At 40.1% G+C, this 23398-nt stretch overlaps 1 protein-coding gene and 1 long non-coding RNA gene across 10 annotated transcripts in view; one reads left to right on the top strand and one right to left on the bottom strand.

The window, feature by feature from the left end:
• The window catches only part of LOC308475955, a 106493-nt gene extending 93567 nt beyond the window's left edge, over positions 1-12926 (bottom strand). For both annotated transcript variants that reach the window (XR_013985578.1, XR_013985579.1), the window contains exon 1: positions 12841-12926. This is a non-coding gene — a long non-coding RNA (uncharacterized lncRNA). The remainder of the gene's footprint in view (positions 1-12840) is intronic.
• AFF3 (ALF transcription elongation factor 3) overlaps positions 1-23398 on the top strand; it is a 243119-nt gene that overhangs the window by 149234 nt on the left and 70487 nt on the right. For all 8 annotated transcript variants that reach the window (XM_081002935.1, XM_081002932.1, XM_081002933.1 and 5 more), the window contains one exon: positions 2942-2993. In XM_081002935.1, the coding sequence (XP_080859061.1) occupies positions 2942-2993 (52 nt within the window). The remainder of the gene's footprint in view (positions 1-2941; positions 2994-23398) is intronic.

The following is a 23398-nucleotide window of genomic DNA, read 5'->3' as shown; positions in this document are numbered from 1 at the left end:
TTTTGAAAGCATCCTGTGATTAACATATAAGCTTGGATCCTAGGATAAGCTAACTTCAATAAGTTTTGGAAGAGAAGTTTCCCACCTGCAGCCACCTTCGACCCCTCCAGAAGTTCAGGAGGCTCTTTTGAACAAAGTCTGTGGGGGTCGCTAGAGGTCGGTGGCAGGTTGGAGGGGATGGAGAACTTCCCTTCTGTGAACTAAACTTACCTTAGCATCTAAGTCTGGTTTTCAGACCTAGATTCTTCACTCCCCCCCCCCCCGGGCACAGCCTGCCTCCCTGTTTACCTATGTCATGGAAGCTGAAATCCTAAACCTTTCTGCACCCACCATAACATGGAAACTTCCCTCTCTGTCCACCAGCAGAGAAACTCTTGCCCTAATGATGGCTTTGTTTCTTAATGGCTGCACTCAGCCAGCTTTGCCAGGCTGGTTTGACACCTTAGCATAGACGAAGTCCAGGAATTTCTGTGTCAGCCACAGCTCAAACAAATCTTCATTAATTCCAACTTTTGCTAATTCTACCAAAATCTATAATGATATTAAAGATGCATGGCCCTATCCTGTTCCCAACCTGAAAGCATCCTGTTCATAAGCTATATTGTGTTAGCTTCATGATCTGTTATGCAGCAGATAGCACTATTACAGAAGCTGTGTTTGAAGACGAAAAATGCTCTGTGCCAACAGATGAGCTTTGAGAAGAAGGGTTACCTACTGAGCAAGGAGAAATCTATCCAGAAGTGAAGATGTTAGAAGGCTTTTGGTGTAATATAGGGCAGCACTTTTCTAAGGGAAAGGTCGAGGATTAAAAGCGGTGTGGCGAAATGTAGTAGAGTGTGGTGCTTGTTAATTACCAGCCAGTGTTTGACACTGTTGGGAAGAACTAGCACTGAAGAAATAATGAAATGGTAAGGAGCGTGGGTTTCAGTAGCCATATAAGCAGCAACAGCAGGAAGTACTAAAGAGAAAACTGGAGATTAAGATGAGCCAACTGCTCTGAATACAACTTAAGGGAAGCATAACTTGAATAATTTGCTATATGAATAACTTGTTTGAAATCAGAATGTTTGCATAGCGCTGACAGTCATCTCCTGCATCAGATTGTGAAACATACTAATAATGGAAAGAGAAAATTGCCATGAAGAGGAGAGGGTTGTTGGTGCACATAGTAGTGTTCCCCCTGGCTGCTTACTGAATAACAGCACATTATTTTCTAACTCACACACACATCCTGCCACAATATGTGGAGACTGAAAATGTTTGCTTCTGTTTTCAACTAACCACAGTTGTCTTTATGTCCAAACTGGAAACTGCGGTTAGTTTAACAATAATTTATCTGAACGAGCTAGGATTATGAACTATTTTCTGAAGTTGGCTTGGCCAAGCTAACCATCATTAATATGAACCAGCTTGTCCCAGTTCAGACGTAATGACAAATGGTGGTTAATTTGAAGCAGGAAGTAAATGTTCTTGACTTGCTCCTTGTGGCCACACTGGAAGAAGAGTGGGGAGCACTCAAACCCAAGAACCAGCCATGCTAGTTTTTTAGCACTAAACTATGGTTTAGCACTGCATCCAAATGAGGCCATTGCAAGCAACAGCTAGTGTTTGAAGATGATAAATTAGAAATTTGGAGAAGTCAATATAGTTCCCTAAAACTCCCATTATTCCTAGCCAGTGATCAGGGATGATGGAAGTTGTAGCCCAAGAGCATATGGAAGGTACCACATTAGCTACCCCTGATATTGAATATCAAAATTATTTTACAAATTTGGAGAGATTCCAGCAGGCCCCTCCTTACTTGAGCATTCTAAGAAGGCAATAGTGTCTATGTTATAGACATAGATACAGGGCTCTGATGAGTGCATCCCATTTAGATTATTCTTTTTTCCCAGCAGTTAACATATAATTGCCTCTCTCCTGAAATTACTTTTTTATCTACAGTGCTTTCTGTACATTCTGCAATTATTAATGCAGTAGGGCTCCTAGCAATAAGCATTCCTCCTTTAGGAAAAATATAGATATTCTAAACAACAGAAGTTATACACAAAGACAACAAAGGTGTTGCTTTGCTATTTTATGCTAGTTCCCCCTTATTGAGGTTCATTTTTCCTTCTCCACTCCAAGAAGTAGTTCTCAGCCTGAATTTAAACATTTGATAATTCATCCAAAACAATATGCAGGCCAAAATACAGCCATTCTTTGAAATTACACTACTCCAAATTTCCATATATGAGGACAACATCTTCCCTAGATTAGTGATTTCTGACATATACATACCTTTCTGTGAACTATCCATAGAGGTAGTCATATTCGTTTGCTGCAGCAGCAAAAGCAAAGCAGAATCTCGTGTCACCAACAAATTTATTACGTTGTAAGCCTTTCTGATGGTTTCCAGTCTATGAAAGCTTATGCTATAACAAATTGGTTAGACTTTGGGAACACAGTATCCTTCATTGTCTTTATGGGAAGATTTTACCCCAAAAAAGGATTATTCCAAGGACAGAATCTCCCTTCTTGACCAATCAGAGCATTGTGGGTGACTCAGGCTTTGTATCACATGTTGATTTAAGAGCAGTCAATGAGGACATTAGATTTGAAGCTTTACTTCTAAGTGGTATGTTAATTCTTAAAGGCACATAGGGCAGGAAAAGAATAGCTAGGCAGAGATGCCTCCTAACTATTGCCATTTAGTGTGGCATGGGACTTAGTCATGACCAACCTAAGTCCCATTAATTTCTGAGCATGGTCTGGATCAAACTCAAGAGATTCTAAAAGGCAAAGCTATCACTAATTGCATTAATAAATTTCAACTATGTTCCCTATAGCTACATGTAGCCTTAAAAAATGTGATTATATGCATTCTGAAAAGCTGTTAACATAATGTACTGACCTCTCCAATTATGGATGATTAATATTCATTTCTTTTTCTTTTTCCAAGGAAAAGGTGATGTTGAATCAAAGAATCCAGAAAACAGTACATCACATACATCGTAAGTCAGTTTTATATTTGTGGCCAGAAATAATGGGTATAGTTTCATTTTCCTTGACAAAAGAATTGTATCCATTTGAGATTCTCTCTACTTTTAAAGGGCTGCTGTAAAATATGCTTTCAGCGATGAATTTTTCACTAATTGTCTAGTAAGCTTTAATATCCCTTGATTTCTAAAGAGCATACATAACAAAGAGAATGTATACTTTTTGAGTAAGGATGGTATAATTTCATAAAAAATTGAAAGGCTTCCTGAATGAAATCAGGAGCTTGACTCACTAGTTAAAACATATCATGTTGCATTTCGCCTTAGATGCACTGATGCAATTTTTAAACGCTGCATTCTGCAGCTTCACCTTTGAATTAAAGAAATCCATTTATACTTTCTTGTCTGTGGTCTCCCTCGATTAGTTGATGGTTTTGAATTAGCAAAAGTAGTGAAAAAGAAAAGAAAATGTATTTGTAATACATCAGTATTCACCATTCTAAGGTGAGAGCAGCTCCTTTTATTCGTTTTGTTTCAATATTAAAAAATATTCAACTCTTTCTACCACTATAAAACACCAAATCAACAAATAGACAGACTGAGGTTTCAAGGTTGGGGGGAAATCAAAGAAATCCTGGCTACATAAGTAAACTCAATTTAGGTCAAATGGTCAGAGTTAAGTCTCAACTTTTTACTTGTTTGAATGGGCAATTTTTCATGTAACAGTACAGACCTGTGAGTTTTAGAGTGCATCATGTCATTTATTGATACCCTTTGGTTCAGAGAGTGTTGTATCATGTAAAGGCACAGTGAGGGTGATTGGGTGCAGAATGTTCTTAATAACAGTAAAGCATGTAGGTACCTCCTCAAAACAAATCCAAAAAAATTAAAATTGACAAGAGTCTGGTAGCAAAATCTTTGTTACAGGATACGAGGGGTGAGTAATTCTTCCCACACATTCTATGACTAGTTCAAGGCAGAAGACCATGCAGGCTCAGAATCCCACAAGCTGAAATCATCCCCAGATGTTTCTAATGAACTGCAGCTCTCTGATTCAGTTATATGGCAAGTTCTCACCTGAATCACTGGGCCTCCATTCATGGCAACAAAGCCTATTCATGGCAACATAGCCTATTACAGCATCATCCCTATGCTCCTGGTTGATATGGAGCATAACAGCTCCTCCTGAATTGCAGAAATTAAGAAAAAGGAGGAGGCCAAAAAAGGAAAGAGAGATGGAGGCAGCTGGGTGGGCACCTCTTACTCCATGGTGCACACTTACCTTCTTTTTTTTTATTCACGGCCCTTTTAGGAAAGGAACTGAGGTTAGTGAGCTAAAACACACTTAGAAAAAATGGTTTGAAATTTCACTATTAAGTCAAATTTTCAAGTAGCTTGTTATCGGTTTACTAATGTCAAATAGGAGCCAGTGGCATTTCCCAAAGTGAGTGATCTGTTCACAGTTCCTTCGGTCCCAACAATAACAACAAAAATATGAAGGATTCTTATCTGCAAAAAAAGTCTATAAAGCATATGTATATAAAGTAATTGCTTAGTGACCTTATAAACTCAAAAGGAACAAGTTGATTTTGTTTCTGTAAATCTGAAACTCCATATACAAACTGAACATTCATAGGTACAATGGCAGTTAATTCATCCTTTCACTGGATTTATTGCTTCCATCGAACATTACTCTCACAGACAGGTTTATTACCCTCCTGAATCAGGCGGAGAGCCATTCATGAGTGGAACATTTACATTTAAGTCTTTCTGAAGGGAGGAAATCAACTCCCTCCTATCTGGATTACTCCATTACCAAAAACTAAAAAAAAAAGAAAAAAAGAAAACTAAATGTCATCGCTTCTGGCATCTATTTATCTCACAAAGTTCCAGGCAAGATAATAATAATAATAATAGAGTCTAGGAGTGCCTACTAGTCCTACAATGTACACTGAGACAATTGGCTCTTTTGGCCACAGTTTTTCCAGACTTCTGTTTTGAAAAACCACATCCAGAGGCACATAGGGATGAAGCAGAAAAGGAAATCACCGAAGTTTGTGTGTTCATCTGTGATCAGGAAAGGAAATCAGTCAATAAATACCATTGTTCGTGTTATTGTCTGCCTTGGCTCTCATACTCAGTACTTGGACTCTAGGCTCAGTAATTCATGAAGACTTTATTCCACAATTGAAACATAGTTCAAGATACAGGTAGCAGAATCAATTGTTCAGAAGTAGGGCTGTGAGCTACATGGCTAGGAACAAGCTAAGACAGTGTCTCAACACTTGACATGCCCCCTTTGCTCCCATTTTGAAGGGCACGGCAGGCACAACCTTTCTGAAGTTCTCAGCCCATACAATGAAACTGGGCAAGTCAACAGGCACCACTGGAAGTAGGGTGGGTCTGTTTCTGTCAGTGCATGTAATAGTGCATCCTTGGAGGCAGGGCCTGAATTTGCTTAGCCAGCTCACTATGCAACCCAGGTTCCCCCCAGGTTGTTTCAGCAACCTCAGTCTTAAGGTAGGGTAATGACTGACTTGCTCAGCTCCCCCTTCTCCACTGGGACGAATGGCAACATCTGGGTGGGGATGTCTCCTAACAGACTATCCGCAACCCCATTGCCAAGAGACTCAGTAATCTGCTTCCATTCTTCCTCTCCTTCTGATAAATCCTGCAAGGACTACCCCTCCTAGTCTGTCACTGTGGGGCTCATGACATTGTCATTAAAGAAAAAAGAAAAAGATCTGCAGTACATAATTCATGACTTTTTGGCAATAGTTCAGTGTTTCCTTTACAATGAAATGAATGTAGGCTACATAAATAATGACATATAACGGAAAATCTGGCAGAAACTGAACTGCAGCAGAACGGAAACACTGCAAATTTTGACAAAGTCAGAATGGGAACCACTGCCTTCTTACATCCCTAATAACACCAATGGCAGACTTTGGGCTCTCAAATTTCAATGGCGCCCTGTGCAATGGCAGAATTCAGCAGCACCCCTCTGCCAACCTCTCACACTCTTTTCTACAGCATTGTTGTGGTGCCCCCTCCAGTGCAGCCAAATCGGTTGCGCTACCCTAAAACCACCTCTGGTAGCACTGTAACTTTATGCCAGGTTTTGCTGCATTGCTTAAAGATGCTAAATAGATATAACTTTTCAATCTACCTGGTGTATGTAATGAAGTAGACTCTGTCCTATAAAAACTCATGCCTCAACAAGCCATTCCCTTGTTTTGAACTGCATCATCATCTTTTTTTTTTAAACTCAGGGGGTTGCCAGAAACAGTGTGGCACAGGTGTGTTGCGGTTTCAAGGAGAGAGACACCACGCAATTTGAAAATTGGATGTAAGGGAAACAGCTATTATTCTGAAGGTGCCACTATTGCACTAGATACAAGATGTTATGGCTGTCTTCAGGCATTGCAAACAGATGACAGCAACAGACACAGGAATTGCTCTTGTTCTGCTTTCATATAATGACTGGAACAGGAATTAATGTATCTTCTGAGCTGTAACGTCTGAGAGTAACAGATGTAGGTGGATCAAATATATATCTCCGCAGGGTAGATGCATGGGTCTCTCCTTTGAGCATCACACAGGAAGTGAAGGTCACTAGCGTGACCTCTTATCAACTAAACACTTGTTTCTTTCTTCTTTACATATAAAATTAGCTCCGTGATTGTATGGTGAACCAGCAAATGGATGTGTTTGATTTCTGCCTTGTTCACCTTAATTGTTGTGAGGAGCAGAGCCTATTTTAAGTGTATAATTAAAGAAAAACCCCAATGGCATACAACAAAGGAAATATATTTGTACGGTTTTTTCTTAAAAAAAAAATTATAACCTCTGGGGCTTCTTTTTCTTAGCATTTTTATACTGCATCAGTGATTCCTTGTAATATCTGCCTGTGGGAATTTCTCCCCACCCCCCACCTAGACAGCCTACCAAAAATGTACCAGTTTTATAATGAATGAAGTTAGTGTTTCTTAGAGTGATGGAGGTCTTGAAAATTGTGCTGGAAAAAGTCTGATATTTATCCTTAAACCAAATATCTGGCACAAAATGTACTAGCTTCATTGTACTGTTTCCACCTGTTTACTTTGAGCATGACTTGAGGAAAGCTAACCACCTACTGTCAAATATTATTGTGCTCACTTCAATGGCTAGAATTTTAAAGACAATGTCATGCATTTATTAATACCCATTTGGAAATCCACTCAAACATACACACATGCACAGCACAATAAACTACTTTTTACTTGGAAAATAAACACCTTTGGTAGCTTCCTCTACAGAGCATGCACACATCCTTAGAAAGGTCTGTTTCTTTCTATCGAAATAGTTAAATCTAACGATGTGTATCATATTGATGTTAGATATACTGTACATTCAAATGATTAAAAAATCACATAAAATAGGGCTGTGATACGTCCAGATTTTCATGAACATATATGGGATTTGCCTGTTGAAAATAGTGTCTGGGTGGAATTTCCTAAAATCACGAAATTCTCTGGGGAAATCCATGTTGGAAATTTCCTTTAAAATAGCTGGAAAACTTCATTTCTTTTGGAAACAACTTTGACCAAAACCTCAACCCCCCCCCCCAAAAAAAAACCTCAGCAACTTTGCCCAAAAACCTCTCCAGTTTTTAACTTTTAGAAATATGGTAACCCTACACAAATACTATTTGAGATATTTATCAGGGTGAATCAAAATATACTGTTTCCCACATCCCTATCTAGTACAGAATAGGTCCTAGGTGTCTTTTCTCGCAGACTTTTGCATGTGTTTTTCATATGACCAAAAAAATAAATAAAAAATCAATGGATGCTAAAAGTAGAAACTTTTTTTTAAAAAAAAAGTATTGGCGATTAACCCATTTGGAATATATTTTGCTTAGGTCAGCTCTGCAGTATAGTAGTTTATTACAGTAAGTGGTTTGTTGATTTGTACTTGGATGATACAGACACAGGAAGGCAATGTGAAATACTATAAATTAAATATTTAGAATGAGACAGGAAGATAAGATGATGTAAGTGTTGTGCAGAATTTTTAGAAGGCTAGAAAAAGATAAGGCAGTATAGTTTACTGTCTTTGCTTCTTTCTTTTGATGACTGTTTCTTTTCCAGAGGATGCAATCTTAATCAAAACCTTACTTAAAATATGTAAAGAAACAACAACCTATCTCTGAGATGAAAAAAAGTCTCAGGAAATAAATAGGTTTCTTTCTGAGGTTATAAATTGGTGCTGTGTACGTTGGAGTGCAAGGTGAAGGCAGAATCCATTTGGTTTTCTGGAACCAGCCCTTTTATCTCTGAACTGATGTTGGGAACAGAGAAAATGTAAATTCTGTACTGAAATTTCAACAAAAGGCAGTGGATGTTTCATAGGCAGAGGGTATTTGGGTTCTTTTAATTTCCACTCCTTTCCTGTACCTTATCAATCATTTGTAATACGCTTTGATGCCCTTCTCTGTCTACTGAATGATAATCATAATAATGTTTAGTATTTCCAGAATGTTTCTCCCCTCTACCCCATAGAACTCAAAAGTGTTCTGCATACCTTATATCAGTGGTCCCTTTGAAGGATGTTGATACTCTTTGTTATCGCTGTTGCTACATCCAAGTTACACATGGAAAAAGCTAAGGCTGGGAGGTGGCAACTTGTCAGATAGGGCAATCCTAGTAGTTCTGGCAAGCTGGCAGCTAATTCATGCCAGTGGAATGTTAAAGCAGTTTAGTCGGGATCCTATTTGCTCTTTGCAGCAAAGTCAAGAGGAAAACAGGAGCAGTACAAAAAGTAAAGAGCACATAGCAGCTCCCACTGTCACTCCTCCAGCAACCATAGCAAAATAGTTGGCTTCCACTGATCATGGAGTGTTGTGGTGGCAATGCACATACCATAGCGCAAGCCATGGAAGACACAAACTCATGCATAATAATGGGAACATACCTGTATGCATAAACAACCTGGCAGATGCAAGGACACCATGACACCCTCGCTAGTATCAAGAACAGTGGCACATGCAGCAAGTGCCTAGCAATCCATAGATTCCAGAGATTCCTGGACACGGGGTCTGGATCTCCCCTACTAGAAACCATCCTTTCGAGTGCAGAGTACGAAAGGAAAGACACTCCAGCAATTAGGCTCAGCTTTGTGTTTTGGGTGTGGACGTTCTGGCCTTGACTTCTGCTGGCATTTGCTCCCTACCAGTTGCCAACTGGCAGACTGCCTGCCCATCCATGGTGGTGGCTCCAAGGAGAACTCTTGGAGAGCCTACACAATGAACTGTCCTCACGAGTGCTTAGTGTATACACTGGGAGCAACATCATTATTGGTGGGAATAGGCCTGCCAGGCTGCTCCTCAGTAGCATGCCACGAGAGACACGGAGACAGCAATGAACAGTTGTCAGCAACTGCAGCAAACTGCCTGAACCTAGGTGTTCAGTAGGGATTGGTGATAACATGACTGAGAGGGGGGTGGCTTGTTCTCATGGCTTTGACTGCAAAGTAGGGGGTGGGAGTTAAACAGTAAAAGGAGCACATAGGGAACAAAACTTGTGATAGCCTCAACCCAACCACCCACCCCTCTGTAGTATGCTGTTCTAAGTTTCCCAGCCTGGTTCTGATACTGATAGTGAACTGTGGAAGGCACAACATTCTTAAAGCTGATTTTGGTTTTAATATTCTAGGGCACCAAACATTTGAGATGCAAATCAATGTAGAAGTACTCCCATTTTCGTACTACTGGGAATCTGTTTATTGGAAGACATACTTTAGTCTTACCACAATATGTTTGGGCTATTTAACACATCATTCCAATAAAACAGAAAATTGCTGAAAAGTTGCAGGTGTGATTTGTAATCCAAATTTACAAATTAAAATTGCTCCTTCCTTCTTGCATCTCCAAATAGATTTAAAGTTACGTTAGTTTAAACAATTTGTCTGTAACTGTAAACTTTTCAAAATCCTTTTTGGTTTACCTCTCTATTCTCAGCTAATGTTGGTTAAGAAATTCTGTAATTTGAGTCAATAGAGAATTAATAGTTTTAAGAAGGATAGAAATGTGTTGGACAGAAGGCAGAATAACAAGAGAATGAATTCTGGCATTTGTCCAATTCAAATAACTAGCACTTTGCAGGGGCGGGCAAACTTAGGACTGAGGTCATAATATGAAAAAAGTCTGTTTCACAGACTTTTTACGTTGAATATGATCCAGGGTTTTGGTTGTGTGTGTGTTTAATGCAGATCCTATTAACATTTGAACACTGAAGCTCATCCAGGCAGGAGAGATTTTATAACATTATCATTTGCTTTTTTTGCTTTTTAACTGCAAAGATTTTCAGTGACAGCTTCTCCAACTTTACTTTTAACTTGGTTTTTGAGAGTCAGTCCATGGGATCTAAATAAACTTCATTGTACAGAATGTGTATTTTATATGCTCATCAATTTTTATATTAGTCTATTTCTTTAAATTTACAAAAAGCAAGGAAATAGAAATAGAAATTTTAACCACTATATAATCATGTTATTTCGTTATGATCAGCTAATAATTTTGAATTTTAAGTATTTTTCACTTAAGTTAATGCATTTTAACAGACTAATTTTTATATCTAACAAGGCAAACTACTACATTACATTGCATCAAGATCTGGTCTTGGATTTGACAGAAGCTATTTATTTTTAATTGTGGTACATATAACTACTTGCATCGGTTAGGATGTTGTTGCAAGCAAATATAGTAGCCTTTGATTTTATAAGCCATAACTGGAGTCTCCGTTCTTCAGGGTAAGAGTGTTTCCAAATTATCGTTACAAATTGTAGATCCTGTATTAAACATGAGCCTTGGCTCTAAGTATTTATTTTGGTTTGGTATATTATGCATGCATGCAGTTCAGTTTATGATTTCTAAACTCTTGTTCAATTCTCCCATTGAAACTAGTGGGGCTTAATAGGAGTTAACTGTAGCTAGACAATGCCCACATTTTGAATGTGTTTCTTTTTTTGCAGAGTTTTGAAACTCAATTAGTGTCTCAAAGTGAACAAATTAATCAGACTAGAAATTGATTGAAGATTTCTTTCCTGCATAAGTTTTTTAAAAGGTGTGTTACAAACTAAGCACAAACTGCATAATATATTCCAGAAGTAAGAGCAAATATTTTCATAAACAAATGGTGGGTTCTCTTGGTATCCTTTTTAAAACTGTACTTAATAATTTTGCTGTTTTAAAAAAGGATACCAATAGACTTTTCCAGATGTTATTATTGTTGTTCTTTTTTAATTCAGTTTCCAGACAGGAATTCTTTTCTTTATGATTCAGGTGCTATGAGTTATATTCAGTCGACGATAGCAAAGCAAGTGGGAAGCAAAATATTATAGGACTGAATCCAACTGCTGAGCAATCTCTTGCCAAGTGATTGATGAAACTTTTGTCATTGATTCTTTTTGTCAAGATTCATTGCATCATAAATTAAATTGTATATCCACTAAATATGGGTTCTGAGATAAATTAAGGGCTCAGAATAGCTTGGTGTGTTTTTTCGTACAGTTATGCAGGATCTGTATAATATGCAACTATGAACAAAATACTTTTGTTCTTTTTCTAGTCATATAAGGTTCATGGAAAAGAACGTCAGTTTTAGACACAGGAAACCTAGTTCTAAACATGGGCACACAGCAGTAAATAAATGTTGTTATTAATTAAATATTTCAACAGATAAAATTTAGGCTGCAGGTTTTAGTATTACTCCACCAGGTCATTTCTTAGGATAGAGAGGTGGTCTCATCATAAGACACTACTACTACTACTACTACTACTACTACTTATTCTTATTCTTATTATTACTACTATTGTTTTATTTATTTGCTATCCATCTGACTGGATTGCGCCAGCCACTCTGTGCGACTCTCAATAAAATATTAAAAACACAATAAAACATCTACCATTAAAAACTTCCCTGTACAGGGCTGCATTCAGATGTCTTCTAAAAGTCAGATCGTTGTTTATTTCCTTGACATCTGATGGAAGGGTGTTCCACTACCAAGAAGGCCCTCTGCCTGGTTCCCTGTAACTTCACATCTTGCAGTGAGGGAACCGCCAGAAGGCCCTTGGACCTGGACCTCAGTGCCCAGTCTGGACAATGGAGGTGGAGATGCTCCTTCAGGTATACTGGGCCGAGGCCGTTCAGGGCTTTAAAAGTTAGCACCAACACTTTAAACTGTTCATAATTGTACTGGGAGCCAATGCAGATCCTTTAGGACCAGTGTTATATGGTCCTGGCTGCTGCTCACGTCACCAGTCTAGCTGCTGCATTCTGGATTAGTTGTAGTTTCCAAGTCACCTTCAAAGGTAGCTTCACATAGAGTGCATTGCAATAGTTCAAGCAGGAGATAACCAGAGCATGTACCACTCTGGTGAAAAAGAGCCATACACTCTACTCCCATGCAGAATGGAGCTTTCAGCTATGCATTACCCACATATATTAAACCTAGAAGTGATACTTGAGGAAATATACAGTTAAAAATCTTTGCATATGCTCTAACTAGAGGAAGAGATGTTCATTCTTTCCCTCATTCTTCCAGCACATGCTGAATACCAGAATACCAAGGAGTTTACCCCATTCACTGAAACGACAGAGATACTTTCTCAAGCACATTGAATATTGCATATCCAGTTGCAAAGCAAAGTACCACATTTATCTCTGCTATAAAGTAGCTGTAGAAATGGTTGCTGTGGGAAAATATAACAATGAGAATCCACCTGGAATCACTTCAGGCCAGGGCTAAGCCATATGTTTTCACAGTACAATTAAAAGCAGAGATTTTAGGATGCTGATTCCATCCAGTCTTTTAATCTTACCTGTTCTGGAGCTGTTTGCCAGTCTTTTACAGTCACTGCTTCCTTCCTTATCCATTTACTTCCCCTTCCTTCCTCACAGATCTCAGCCTATCAGGGACCATATATAGGATGCTCTAATGTTATGAAACTGGTCAGCTTTTGTGATGTCAGTAAAGGCAGGGAAACCCATTTTGAGTGAAGGACGTGCTTCCTATTTGGTCACGTGGACAATTCTAGCCAATCAGGAATTGTTATACAAGCCTAAGTCTTTTGCAACAAACCCATAAAATGCCCCAAAGGGGTTTCTTATGATGATGTTGATGGCTTTAACAAATCAGGGGCTCTCTTTCTACTTCAGACATTACATTTTCCAATTTGGATGCCAGTCAGGTATACCTTATATTTCATAAAGTGAGAACTGAGTAGTATAGTAATTAGAAGTATGAGTACCAATGGACCCAATGCAATTTGTTTGCATGTAAACATGCATAGGATTTGTGCTATTAAATTCCTCTAGGGATAATTTTAAAAACTAAAGTTATTGATTCAAGTTGTGGGAAAACCTATTTCTGGTCAAGGCATTGCTTTTAGTTTCAGAAATGGTGTTTGGCAGGATATGTTACTACATGTGAAGTCTGTTGTATAGGACATGATGTTTGGTAAATTGTTTTTTCAGCTATTCCACGCTATTGGTGCATAACGCCAAGGTTGCAGGTTCTGTCCCCATATGGGACAGGGTTCCTTTCAACTCTACATTTCTATGATGAAGTTGTGGAATGCCTTCTTTTTAAAAAGGTGCTCCAGTGAATAATAAGCTATGAGTCTAGTAGTATTTGATTTCCAACGTTTTGCTATTGCTCTGTATGGCGTGCTATGGCAACTGCTAATTGTTTAAAGCTTCGCCTTCCATTCCATGTTTTATTATGACATTCCCTTTTAAACCATATTTTTTATTATATGCTGCTTCTACATGGAATGCCCAGTGGGCTTTCACCCAAGTTTTTCTATTTTTCTATTTCATTTAAACAATGTATTTTATTTAAAAACTTTACACCGTGGTTTGTAAGTGGTGTACAATGAGGTTGCAAAAGAGATGTGAAATCAGATAAAATTAACCATAGAATCGGGGGGGGGGGATGACTTAAAATGCCTGCTGAAATTTTAAAAAGGCTTCATCAAGTGCTGGAACTTTAACAGGGAGTGGCCTTGTCTACTCTCAGCCAGGAGAATTGGGTCCTCAATACTGAACACATGGCTCCTGCTGGCTATGAGCTGAGCCATGAGGGACTGCCGACAGTGACGCTCAGAAAGACCTTAGTGATCAGGCAGGGATATAAGGAATCAGGAAGTCCTTGAGGTTTCCTGGACCAGATTTTGGACCGGGTCCAAGGATAGCACCACATAGAACACAATGCAATAATAAGTCTTGAGATTAGCAGTGCATGAATCACTGTGGTTAGGTTAGCCCTTTCCAAGAATGGCCATAGTTGATAATATACCAGCCAAAAGACACTCCAGCCAGTAAGTCTACCTGAGCCTCCAGCGATAAAGATGAGTACAGGAGCACCCCTGAGCTATGAACCTGCTCTTTCAGAGAGAGTTCAGTGCCATCCAGAACAGGCAGCTTGGCCAGTCTTCCAGACACAGGAACTTCCAGCCTCCTCCACCTTCCCATTGTTCAAACTCCACCTATTCATCCTCATTTGACACACAGCTTTACATATTTTATTTTTGAAAGGGTGAGTTGCCTTCCAACCATCATTCAGTGTGTTGAACATGTGCTCACATTATTCTAGAAAAAAAGGGAAGAAAAAGAATGAGTCAATTATTCAATTGCCCTAATCTAGAAAATGAGCTTCCTGTGGATGCGTTGAGGGATAAGAGCTTACATTTGAACACATATCCACATTCTGATTTTGTTCTGTGAACTGCCTTGAGACTTCCAGGTGGTATATAAATTAAATCAATCAATCAATCAATCAATCAATCAATCAATTCAGGGCTGACAGACTGTGTGTAAATACTGCTGAGTCAAGATGTAAATAGAAGAAGTGCACAGCTTACATAAATATCATTTCAAAAGAAGGGGGTGACAGACACTCAGAAGGCAAAGGTTTGACCAACAGACCACATACTCAATTCTCTAAAGTGCAAAGATACACATACAAGTTTTATTTTACAGCACTGTGGCCAAGTAGAGCACCTGGTAGGTGATCAGAACACATGACATCACTCAAAGCTGTGTCCCACATGAATGCAATGGAAACATTACAAGCAAGGAGAAAGAATTAATGTGCCAAATTGGAGCAGAATTCCAAGGAGGTGGATTCCTGAGGTAGACAGCAGGATATCCATAATGCACATGGTAGGCATTACAAACATGTGGTATTTTTAACATCTAAGGTCAATACATTTTCACTGGAAAACTTTTAAGTTTGTGTGAGCTACTTAATTGTTTTGCTGTGTGTTGGGTGATGAAGTCTATAGGCTTCTTTCTTCGCACTTACCTGAATTTTGTGGTGCAGTTTTCCAACAATATGTTCACAAAAACGTATGTACTGTATTAGGGGAAAGTGTGCATAAAAATAACAACAAAACAAGATAGAAAAATTCATTGCATTAGGGGAAATTGCTTGCAAAAAAAAATGTGTAGACAAGTCAGTTGCATATAAATGTGTATAGTTAGGAGAAAATCACACCAAAATGCTGAAGAATTTTCATAAGGATTATAAATAAGACACAAAAGATTGCTGCAGAAATGTGGAAAACTGGCTTTAAGACTGGAAGCTGAGAGAACCAAAATTGGCAGATTCTTCCACCCTTGTGGGTGACCAAGCCCAAAACACTTTCTCTGCTTCTTTAGTTTGTAGCCAAGTCCAGAGCCATGAGTAAAGACTCAGGTATGTGCTTGTGCAAACAGGTGGTCAGTTTCCAAAAGGTGGCAGTCCAGGACAGGCGAGGCAAAGCACAAGAGTCCCTTCACTTTAGTGATGAGTTGCTCAGGGGAAAGAACCAAGAGTTGCAGAGGGCAAGGCAAGCCTCTGTTGGCTCCCCTAAACAGCAGGTTTCTCTGATCTGAAGTTAAAGATCCTGACATCATTACATGTGATGTTAACTATAAATCAGGTTCAAGACCATGGCACATAGGGAGGTAAGATGACCTTTTACTATGAACCTCAGTTCCAGGGAAAATCTCACTGAAAGGCTGCTATTTGTTGTATGAAATCACATAGTAGGAAATTGGTTTTCTTGTAACAAAGTTTTCTGTTTCGTCAACTAATAATGTAGAATAAATGCATCATATGGATATTTTTCAGCTGTTAACTTTTACTGATTGCATAATGTATAATCACTCATGTTTTTCAAAGAACCACTTATTTACAGCAGAAAAAATAGCACATATAAAACTCAAAACTAGTGATTTTTTTACTTTCTTTTATAACTAATTAGGCTGAAGTACAGCACATAACCAATTAAACATAAGAATTTCACAGAATCAATATCTTGTTTTAAATGTCAGCTAATTAGCTTGTTTATTGCAGTCTCTTGATGCAGCAACTATAACATTACCTCTGAAATGTATCATACAGAATTAATTGGTTGTTTAGAAAACTCTCTAAATGAATTTGCTTGAATCAAGAATCTTTAACAGGATGTTCACAATGACCTCAGTGCTTAAACCCTTTCATAGGGGAGGGGTTCAATTAAGATCTGATTAAAGAGCCACAGTTTTAAATCTGACGAATTAATGAATTGATCCTTCAAATTAATGAGTCTTTTTGGCCCTAACACAAACTGAATAAAACTTGAGCTTTAGGTCTTAATCTGAAATACTATTTTTAATGTATATAATATCCATGGTGTTTTCCAGAGAAAAAGCAAATCCCTTTCTTAAAGGTACCACAGAACCTGCTCTTTTTCATCATTCCAACAGCAAAGCCCCTGATTTATGCTCAGATCATCTCCTGCCCAGACTTCTACATCTCTCTCTCTCATCCCCCATCCTCTTTTGTCTGATCTCTCTTCAAACACAGCTGCTAAAACCATTATATTTTGATTGCATCATGCTTCTTTTAAGATTATTCCACAGACTCTCCTCATCCCTTTCATTCAGCACAAACACCTTGTTCCTGGTCTCAAGAATCTCAACAGATATGCCTCACACTATTTTTCGGCTGTTATCTTTTTCAATTCATCTTTGCCTGGGACCTTTGTTCTTCTGATTTGTTTGACAAGATTTATATACTGCTTAATTGACAAAAAGCCTCTGAGCAGTTTTCCTACGTTATAATCTCTGAGGATGTCCCACATTATTCAGCCAGCCACATCTAATATCAAAAGCTGTCCCCCTAAACTGTGCCAAATTTCTCAAAGGCCTACAAAATTTCTCTTGACTTCTCTTTTGCCCTGTTCATAAACTCTACAACTTATTCCAGCAAACATATTGTGCCTTTCCCCTCTCATTTCCTGTTTTAACTCCCTCCCCCAATAATTCTACACCAGTGTTCTCCAACCTGATGCCCTCCAGATGCTTTCTATTACAGCTACCAGCATCCACAACCATTTGCCATGCTGGCAGGGGCTAATGGGAGCTGCAATGAAATAAAATATGAGCATCAAGTTGGGAAATGTTGCCCTATGCTATAGACTTTTTGGAATAGGAATAGTTCTGTCTCTTATTTTGCTATGAGACGCACTATGGGGTTGGATCCAGACTAACTCATTTGTGTTCAGTTCCCATTGAAATAAATCAGGTGTAAATCACCATGCTGACCTAACCTGTTGAATTCAGCAGGACCCAAGTTCAACAGGAACTTAGTATGGATACAGCCCCATGGATATTCTACAAATGATATGTAGTACTCTATATAACTGTTCAGATCTCTTAATTTTGCTTTGCCATATCCAAGGTAAAAGTGTAAACCCGTCAAAATAGCTGAGGAAGCAAATTATTTTGAGGAAAGAAAGAGAAAGGCTTTGCAATTAACTTGACAGGAAGGGGGATACTGCACTTTCAGCAAGCTGGTAGGCAATTTGTAGAGTGTTAACACCACGGAAATAATATATCACCACATATTACGCCGTTTATGTTTAAAAATTAAGTAATATTTTCAAAAGGCAGCAGCAGGCTGTTACCAGAAATTGAAGGAGTATAAACTTACCAAAATAGCTGTTAATCACTAGCAACCAGAATGGACTCAATGGAATCGTAGGAAGCAAGATGTGACTAGGTAAACTGAGTAGCTCCCTTGGACACTTTATTGCTTAAACCTGTTTCTTCCTGCTGTGGTAAGTGATTAGTCCTGAAACTTTGGCAGGCTCCTTGACTGATGGGAATGTTTAGGCCAGTGCAGAGAAATAATCTTCTGGTAAGTGACCATCGTTCTTTCATTTTCATACATGCTCTCATTTTTATGTGGCCTCTTTGATCCTAAAGTGGGATTATGTTGTAGATCTCTTTCAAGCTTTGGACAGTAAACCTGTCATATTTAAGAAATTATTTTGCACTATCTACCACCAAGGATGTAGACAAGTGTTGTGGAACTGTATTATAATTATTTTGTCCTTTTTAGCAATGTTTTGAGAAAGGTTGGGTTCTATTTTGTTTCTTTTTAGAAAGTTTCTGCACTGAGGCCTTACTTGGTTTTAGTTGAGAGCCAGTGTGATGTAGTGGTTAACAGTGGTAGACTTGTAATCTGGTGAACCGGGTTCGCGACTCTGCCCCTCCACATGCAGCTGCTGGGTGACCTTGGGCTAGTCACACTTCTTTGAAGTCTCTCAGCCTCACTCACCTCATAGAGTGTTTGTTGTGGGGGAGGAAGGGAAAGGAGATTGTTAGCCGCTTTGAGACTCCTTCGGGTAGTGATAAAGTGGGATAGATTGAGGGCACAAGGAGAAGGGGACGACAGAGGATGAGATGGTTGGACAGTGTTCTCGAAGCTACCAGCATGAGTTTGACCAAACTGCGGGAGGCAGTGGAAGACAGGAGTGCCTGGCGTGCTCTGGTCCATGGGATCACGAAGAGTCAGACATGACTAAACAACAACAACATCAAATCCAAACTCTTCTTCTTTAAGATCACATGCTGGGTGAGAGCGGTACACAGTGAAAACTACAGTGGAGATGCAAATTTTGTTGAAAGTTGTTGTTGTTTAATCATTCTCCTCCCACTCCAAACCCCAGCACAGAAATGGAAGTGTTAAATTGCCAGGACTTCTGAACCCTTAGTAAAGATCCAGAGTCCCTGGCAAGCTACTATTTCAAGGAATCTTTATGCTGGGAATTTCCTGGTGGTAAGGCTTTGGGGCCTAAGGAGAACCCTGGACAACTGACCATCCTGTTGTTAATGCGACAAAAAGTGGTTGCAGAGCAAACCACGGGCCCCCTCTATATGCTGGGCAAGCGGGTGGGATCCATTTCCCAGGCAGAAAGCCTAGGGAACTATCCCCCGGGCTTCCCCGTCAGATCTTGGCAGGCAAGGTGAACACAGTCCCACAATAAGGCCCACCAGAGAAGGTGAACAGATTTTTGGAGCAGCTCAGAATGCAAGGGTTTTCCCTTCAAAACAACAACAACAAAATTGGCAATGCCCAGAAAGCCAGCCCTTTCACCAGCCATTTATCCTTCCCCTTCTCCCACCTCTTTACCTAAACTTACCAAGTTGTGAGGACAGAAGAAAGCAAAGACAAGGAAAGGGCTGGTGAAAACCAAGTGCTGTTTCTAAGCTGCTCCTCATTTTTCAGTGAAGATCTCTGAATCAACTTAGAGCCTGTGTTATTACGGCCGAGAAGTCTGGGAAGTGTAGCTGGTAGGTGAGTTGGGATAAATTAAAAACTACACTTTCTAGAATCAGGAATGGGATCCTAAAAGTTGAAGTGGAGAAATCCCTCCCCCCAGTTTTGAAAACCCTGAGGCATTTCGAGACAAGCCAATATTCAGAGGGGAGGAAGTCTAGCTCAACCCATTTCTGAAATCCCAGCTCCATCGCTAATTTCATATTCTGATAATGTGTCTACTCGGTCAGAGCTTGACTACACAGTCTACTCACCACATGAAAAGCAGCTCTGTGCAGCCAACCTCTGCCTGTAGAAAATTCTGAAGGCTCCTGGGGTTGGGGAGGGATAGGTAAATGCACGTTAAGTGGAAACCACTGTTGGCCTCTTTTCCTGCTCCCCCCCCCCCACCTCTGCTTCCGCGTAATGGTGGGTCATATTCCCAGTTTCTTTCCAACTCCCAGGGGACAATTAGTTCCAACAGCTTCTTCTTCCTGTGTGCTTGAGTGTGTGTGATTTCTGTCACCTCCAGCTTTCTCTGCCTGTTAGTGGAGTAGTCTCAGAATTCCCAACATGCACAACCTCTCACAAAGTAGGACTTTTCTGACATAGAGAGTGTAACATGTAGGCAGGCTCTTATTCAGCGTTGCATTTCAAAACACAGTCAATACATTGGATATAATCAACATGACAGGAATGTAACAGTTCATTTACCAACCCTTAATGGCTTGGAAAGGAAAAGCAGAACTGTGAAGATGGATTCTACCCAGGTGGAAAATTGCAGCTATTTATTTCTCTTTACTGAGATTGCTAATTTTGTTACAGTGGATTGCAGCTTAGTTTTTCAACAATTTTGCTTTTATGTTTGGTAATTAAATCTTGCATTGCTATATTTACTTTACAGCAATGTCAATGTGGTGGGCTATACCATGTCTGTACTATTTTAATTAGCATTTGCAGTATTCATTTGTGGTTTTTAGTACTGGAATTTAGGAATACAAATATGTGCTTTAACTTACTATTCTGTACTATTTTATGTGCCATCATTTTATGTACTAATAAGAAACTCAGTTCTCCAGTCCTTGCATAACCAAAGTAGAACCATCCAGAAACTCAAGTTAAGAGGTATAAATAAGGGAGCAATCCTGAGCACAAGAAGCTGTTGTAAAGCTAGCCAGGGTAAATTAAACCATCATAAAGTTACACCAGATTCACATTCCATTCAGCAGCAGGGCTACTGCTGCTTCTCAGCAGAGGGAAAACAAGCCTTTAAAATATTGTTCTATGCCAGGTAACACAATCCAGTTAAACTGGTTTAGGATCCATTCCAGTCTAAGTCCCACTGCATCCTAAGATGCTCATCTCACTGGATCTTGCCATAGAATTGCCCCCTAAGGCTTCCAGGGGTAAACAAACAAACTGGAGGTGTGGAATGGAGCCACTAACTGGATTCCTGAACACACGCCCTCACACTGCAACACTCTGTTGCAGGTCACCCACTCTTTCTTCGTCTGCCTTTCTTACGTATCCAAAACAGCAAGAGGAGAGACACCAGCATATTTGAAGGACCCTTGGTGAAAGAGCAAAACAAGCAACCAAACTCACCTGCAATCCACACTGAAACCCTTTTCATTTGTGGCCCATCACTGTACTAGTATTATTGGCAAATGCTGTTGCCATTCATGAGGCATAATGTGGAATGCAGAATTGTATCTCCCTTTTTAAATAATGCCATCCCATGGGAAACACTGGCCTGCGAGTGCTTCAACTGGAAAACAGCCTTTACTAAAGGTGCTGCGGACTGTGAAGAAGTACAAACTCAGGACGGAAAGGAGAAATGAGCTAAGAGGAAGGCACGTTTGGCAAACCACTCACCATGATCAGCACCCGCCCGGAAACTTATGTCCCCACTGTAGAAGGACGTGTGGATTCAGAATTGGCCTCCACAGTCACTTACGGACTCACTGTTAAGACCGTGTTCATGGAAGACAATCTTACTCGGCTAGGAGTGATCGACAAAGAAAGAAGAAAGAAGAATATTGCTTATAATGCCATGCCGCTGCAAAGTGTTATAAAAAAAAGTGGGAGGGTCTTAATTCACATGGGAAGTAGGAGGATTTTTAAAAATACAGTGCTACCTCGGGTTAAGAACTTAATTCATTCTGGAGGTCCATTCTTAACCTGAAACTGTTCTTAACATGAGGTACCACTTTAGCTAATGGGGCCTCCCGCTGCCGCCGCCCCGCCGCATGATTTCTGTTCTCATCCTGAAGCAAAGATCGTAACCCGAAGTACTATTTCTGGGTTAGCGGAGTCCGTAACCTGAAGTGTCTGTAACCCGAGGTACCACTGTATAACAAAAAGTCATGAGCACCTGTATACAGTCAGTGAACCCAGGATGATGATCTACTGATGCAGCTGGTGGAATGGAATGGAGTATCCTGTAGAATGGCATGGCTGGAAGAACTGAATAGGAATACTCCATGTCAGCATTTGCTGCAGGCCCCACTTGTACTCTAATGCACAATAGAAGGTTTCTAGAGACATCCTAGTGGGCTCCACTGAAATATTTGCAAATTGCGTTTTGGTTTTTTTAATCGTTCACCTTCCTATGCAGGGGCAGAAGAACGGGGTGGGTGGGTGCAGTCCACCCTGGGTGTCACCGCTGAGGGGAGTGACATTTGGTGCACCACCCGCCCATGACTCCCAAGCCTACCCCGAGCCGTCGGGGGAAAGGGCGGAGCTGCCCCAACTTGACGGCGGCCTTCCCCCTTCGTTTTGACAGCTCAGGGGAGGCTTGGGAGTCGCGGGTGGGTGGTGTGCCATTGCCCCCGCTCCTGGTCTGCTTCCTGGGGGGGGAGCCTCCTCCAAGCTGTCAAAAGGAAGAGGGAAGGGAGGAAGGCATGCTGGCAAAGCAGCAGAGCTCCCTCCCCTCCCCCCCCCCCGCCCGCCCAGGAAACAGCCTGCCATGGGCGGCTCGTTCCACCTCCCATGGGCCACTTGCTCCTCCCCCTGGGATGCTCACTGCTGGTGGCGCCCCACCGGGACACTCATCGCACCGCCTGGGATGCTCCCCCCAACCCAGGTGCACAGCATGGGTTCCAGAGCAGCTAGCTCCGCCTCTGTTCCTATGTTAGCAACAATCTTCTGGGTTTTTTTCTGTTTCCTTCTAAACAAATAAGTGTTGTGGTTTTCAAAAACACAGCAGCAAAATTGTACATTAGATTTTTAGCATGTGGAACAGTTTCAGTGATAGAGTTGCCACAACAGCTTGTTTAAAATGGCAGCTTCGTTGATACTGTGTTAGCAGATTGTCCTAAATGAAATTCATGCTTTGGATGTAGATATGCATTAGGCAAGGTTAACCATCTGTTATGTGATGGGAAGAGGATAAGAGCAGTAAATTTCACTTCATTAACACTGATTGAAACATGTGTCCACCCATTATTCATGAAGTATTTATGTTTTGATAGTTAGATATCTTTTATCTGTGTGTTTCAATAGATTAATCTTAGCACATATTTTTCAGAGGTATGCCTTTTCCTGGAGTTTGCAGTAGATGGTTCATTTTGCACAAATAAAAAAACCAGACTCTGCATGTTTTCCAGTCAATATTTATTGATGTTAGCTGATTTGACTGACAGTCAGAATGCATGCAAATTCTCTCAAAGAATAATGGGATCCCAACTAATGGGATATTCCTTTGAACTGATTTATTATTATTATTAAAGAAACACATGACCCAGTTTGCCACCTGTTTGTGATTCTAGGAGAATTACAAATATTATCACTTACCCTCTGTTTTC

Source organism: Podarcis pityusensis, assembly GCF_964106645.2.
Source record: "Podarcis pityusensis genome assembly, chromosome: 4".
NCBI lineage: Eukaryota > Metazoa > Chordata > Lepidosauria > Squamata > Lacertidae > Podarcis > Podarcis pityusensis.
Note: the sequence above shows the minus strand (reverse complement) of the source record. Positions and strands in the feature narration are given on the sequence as shown.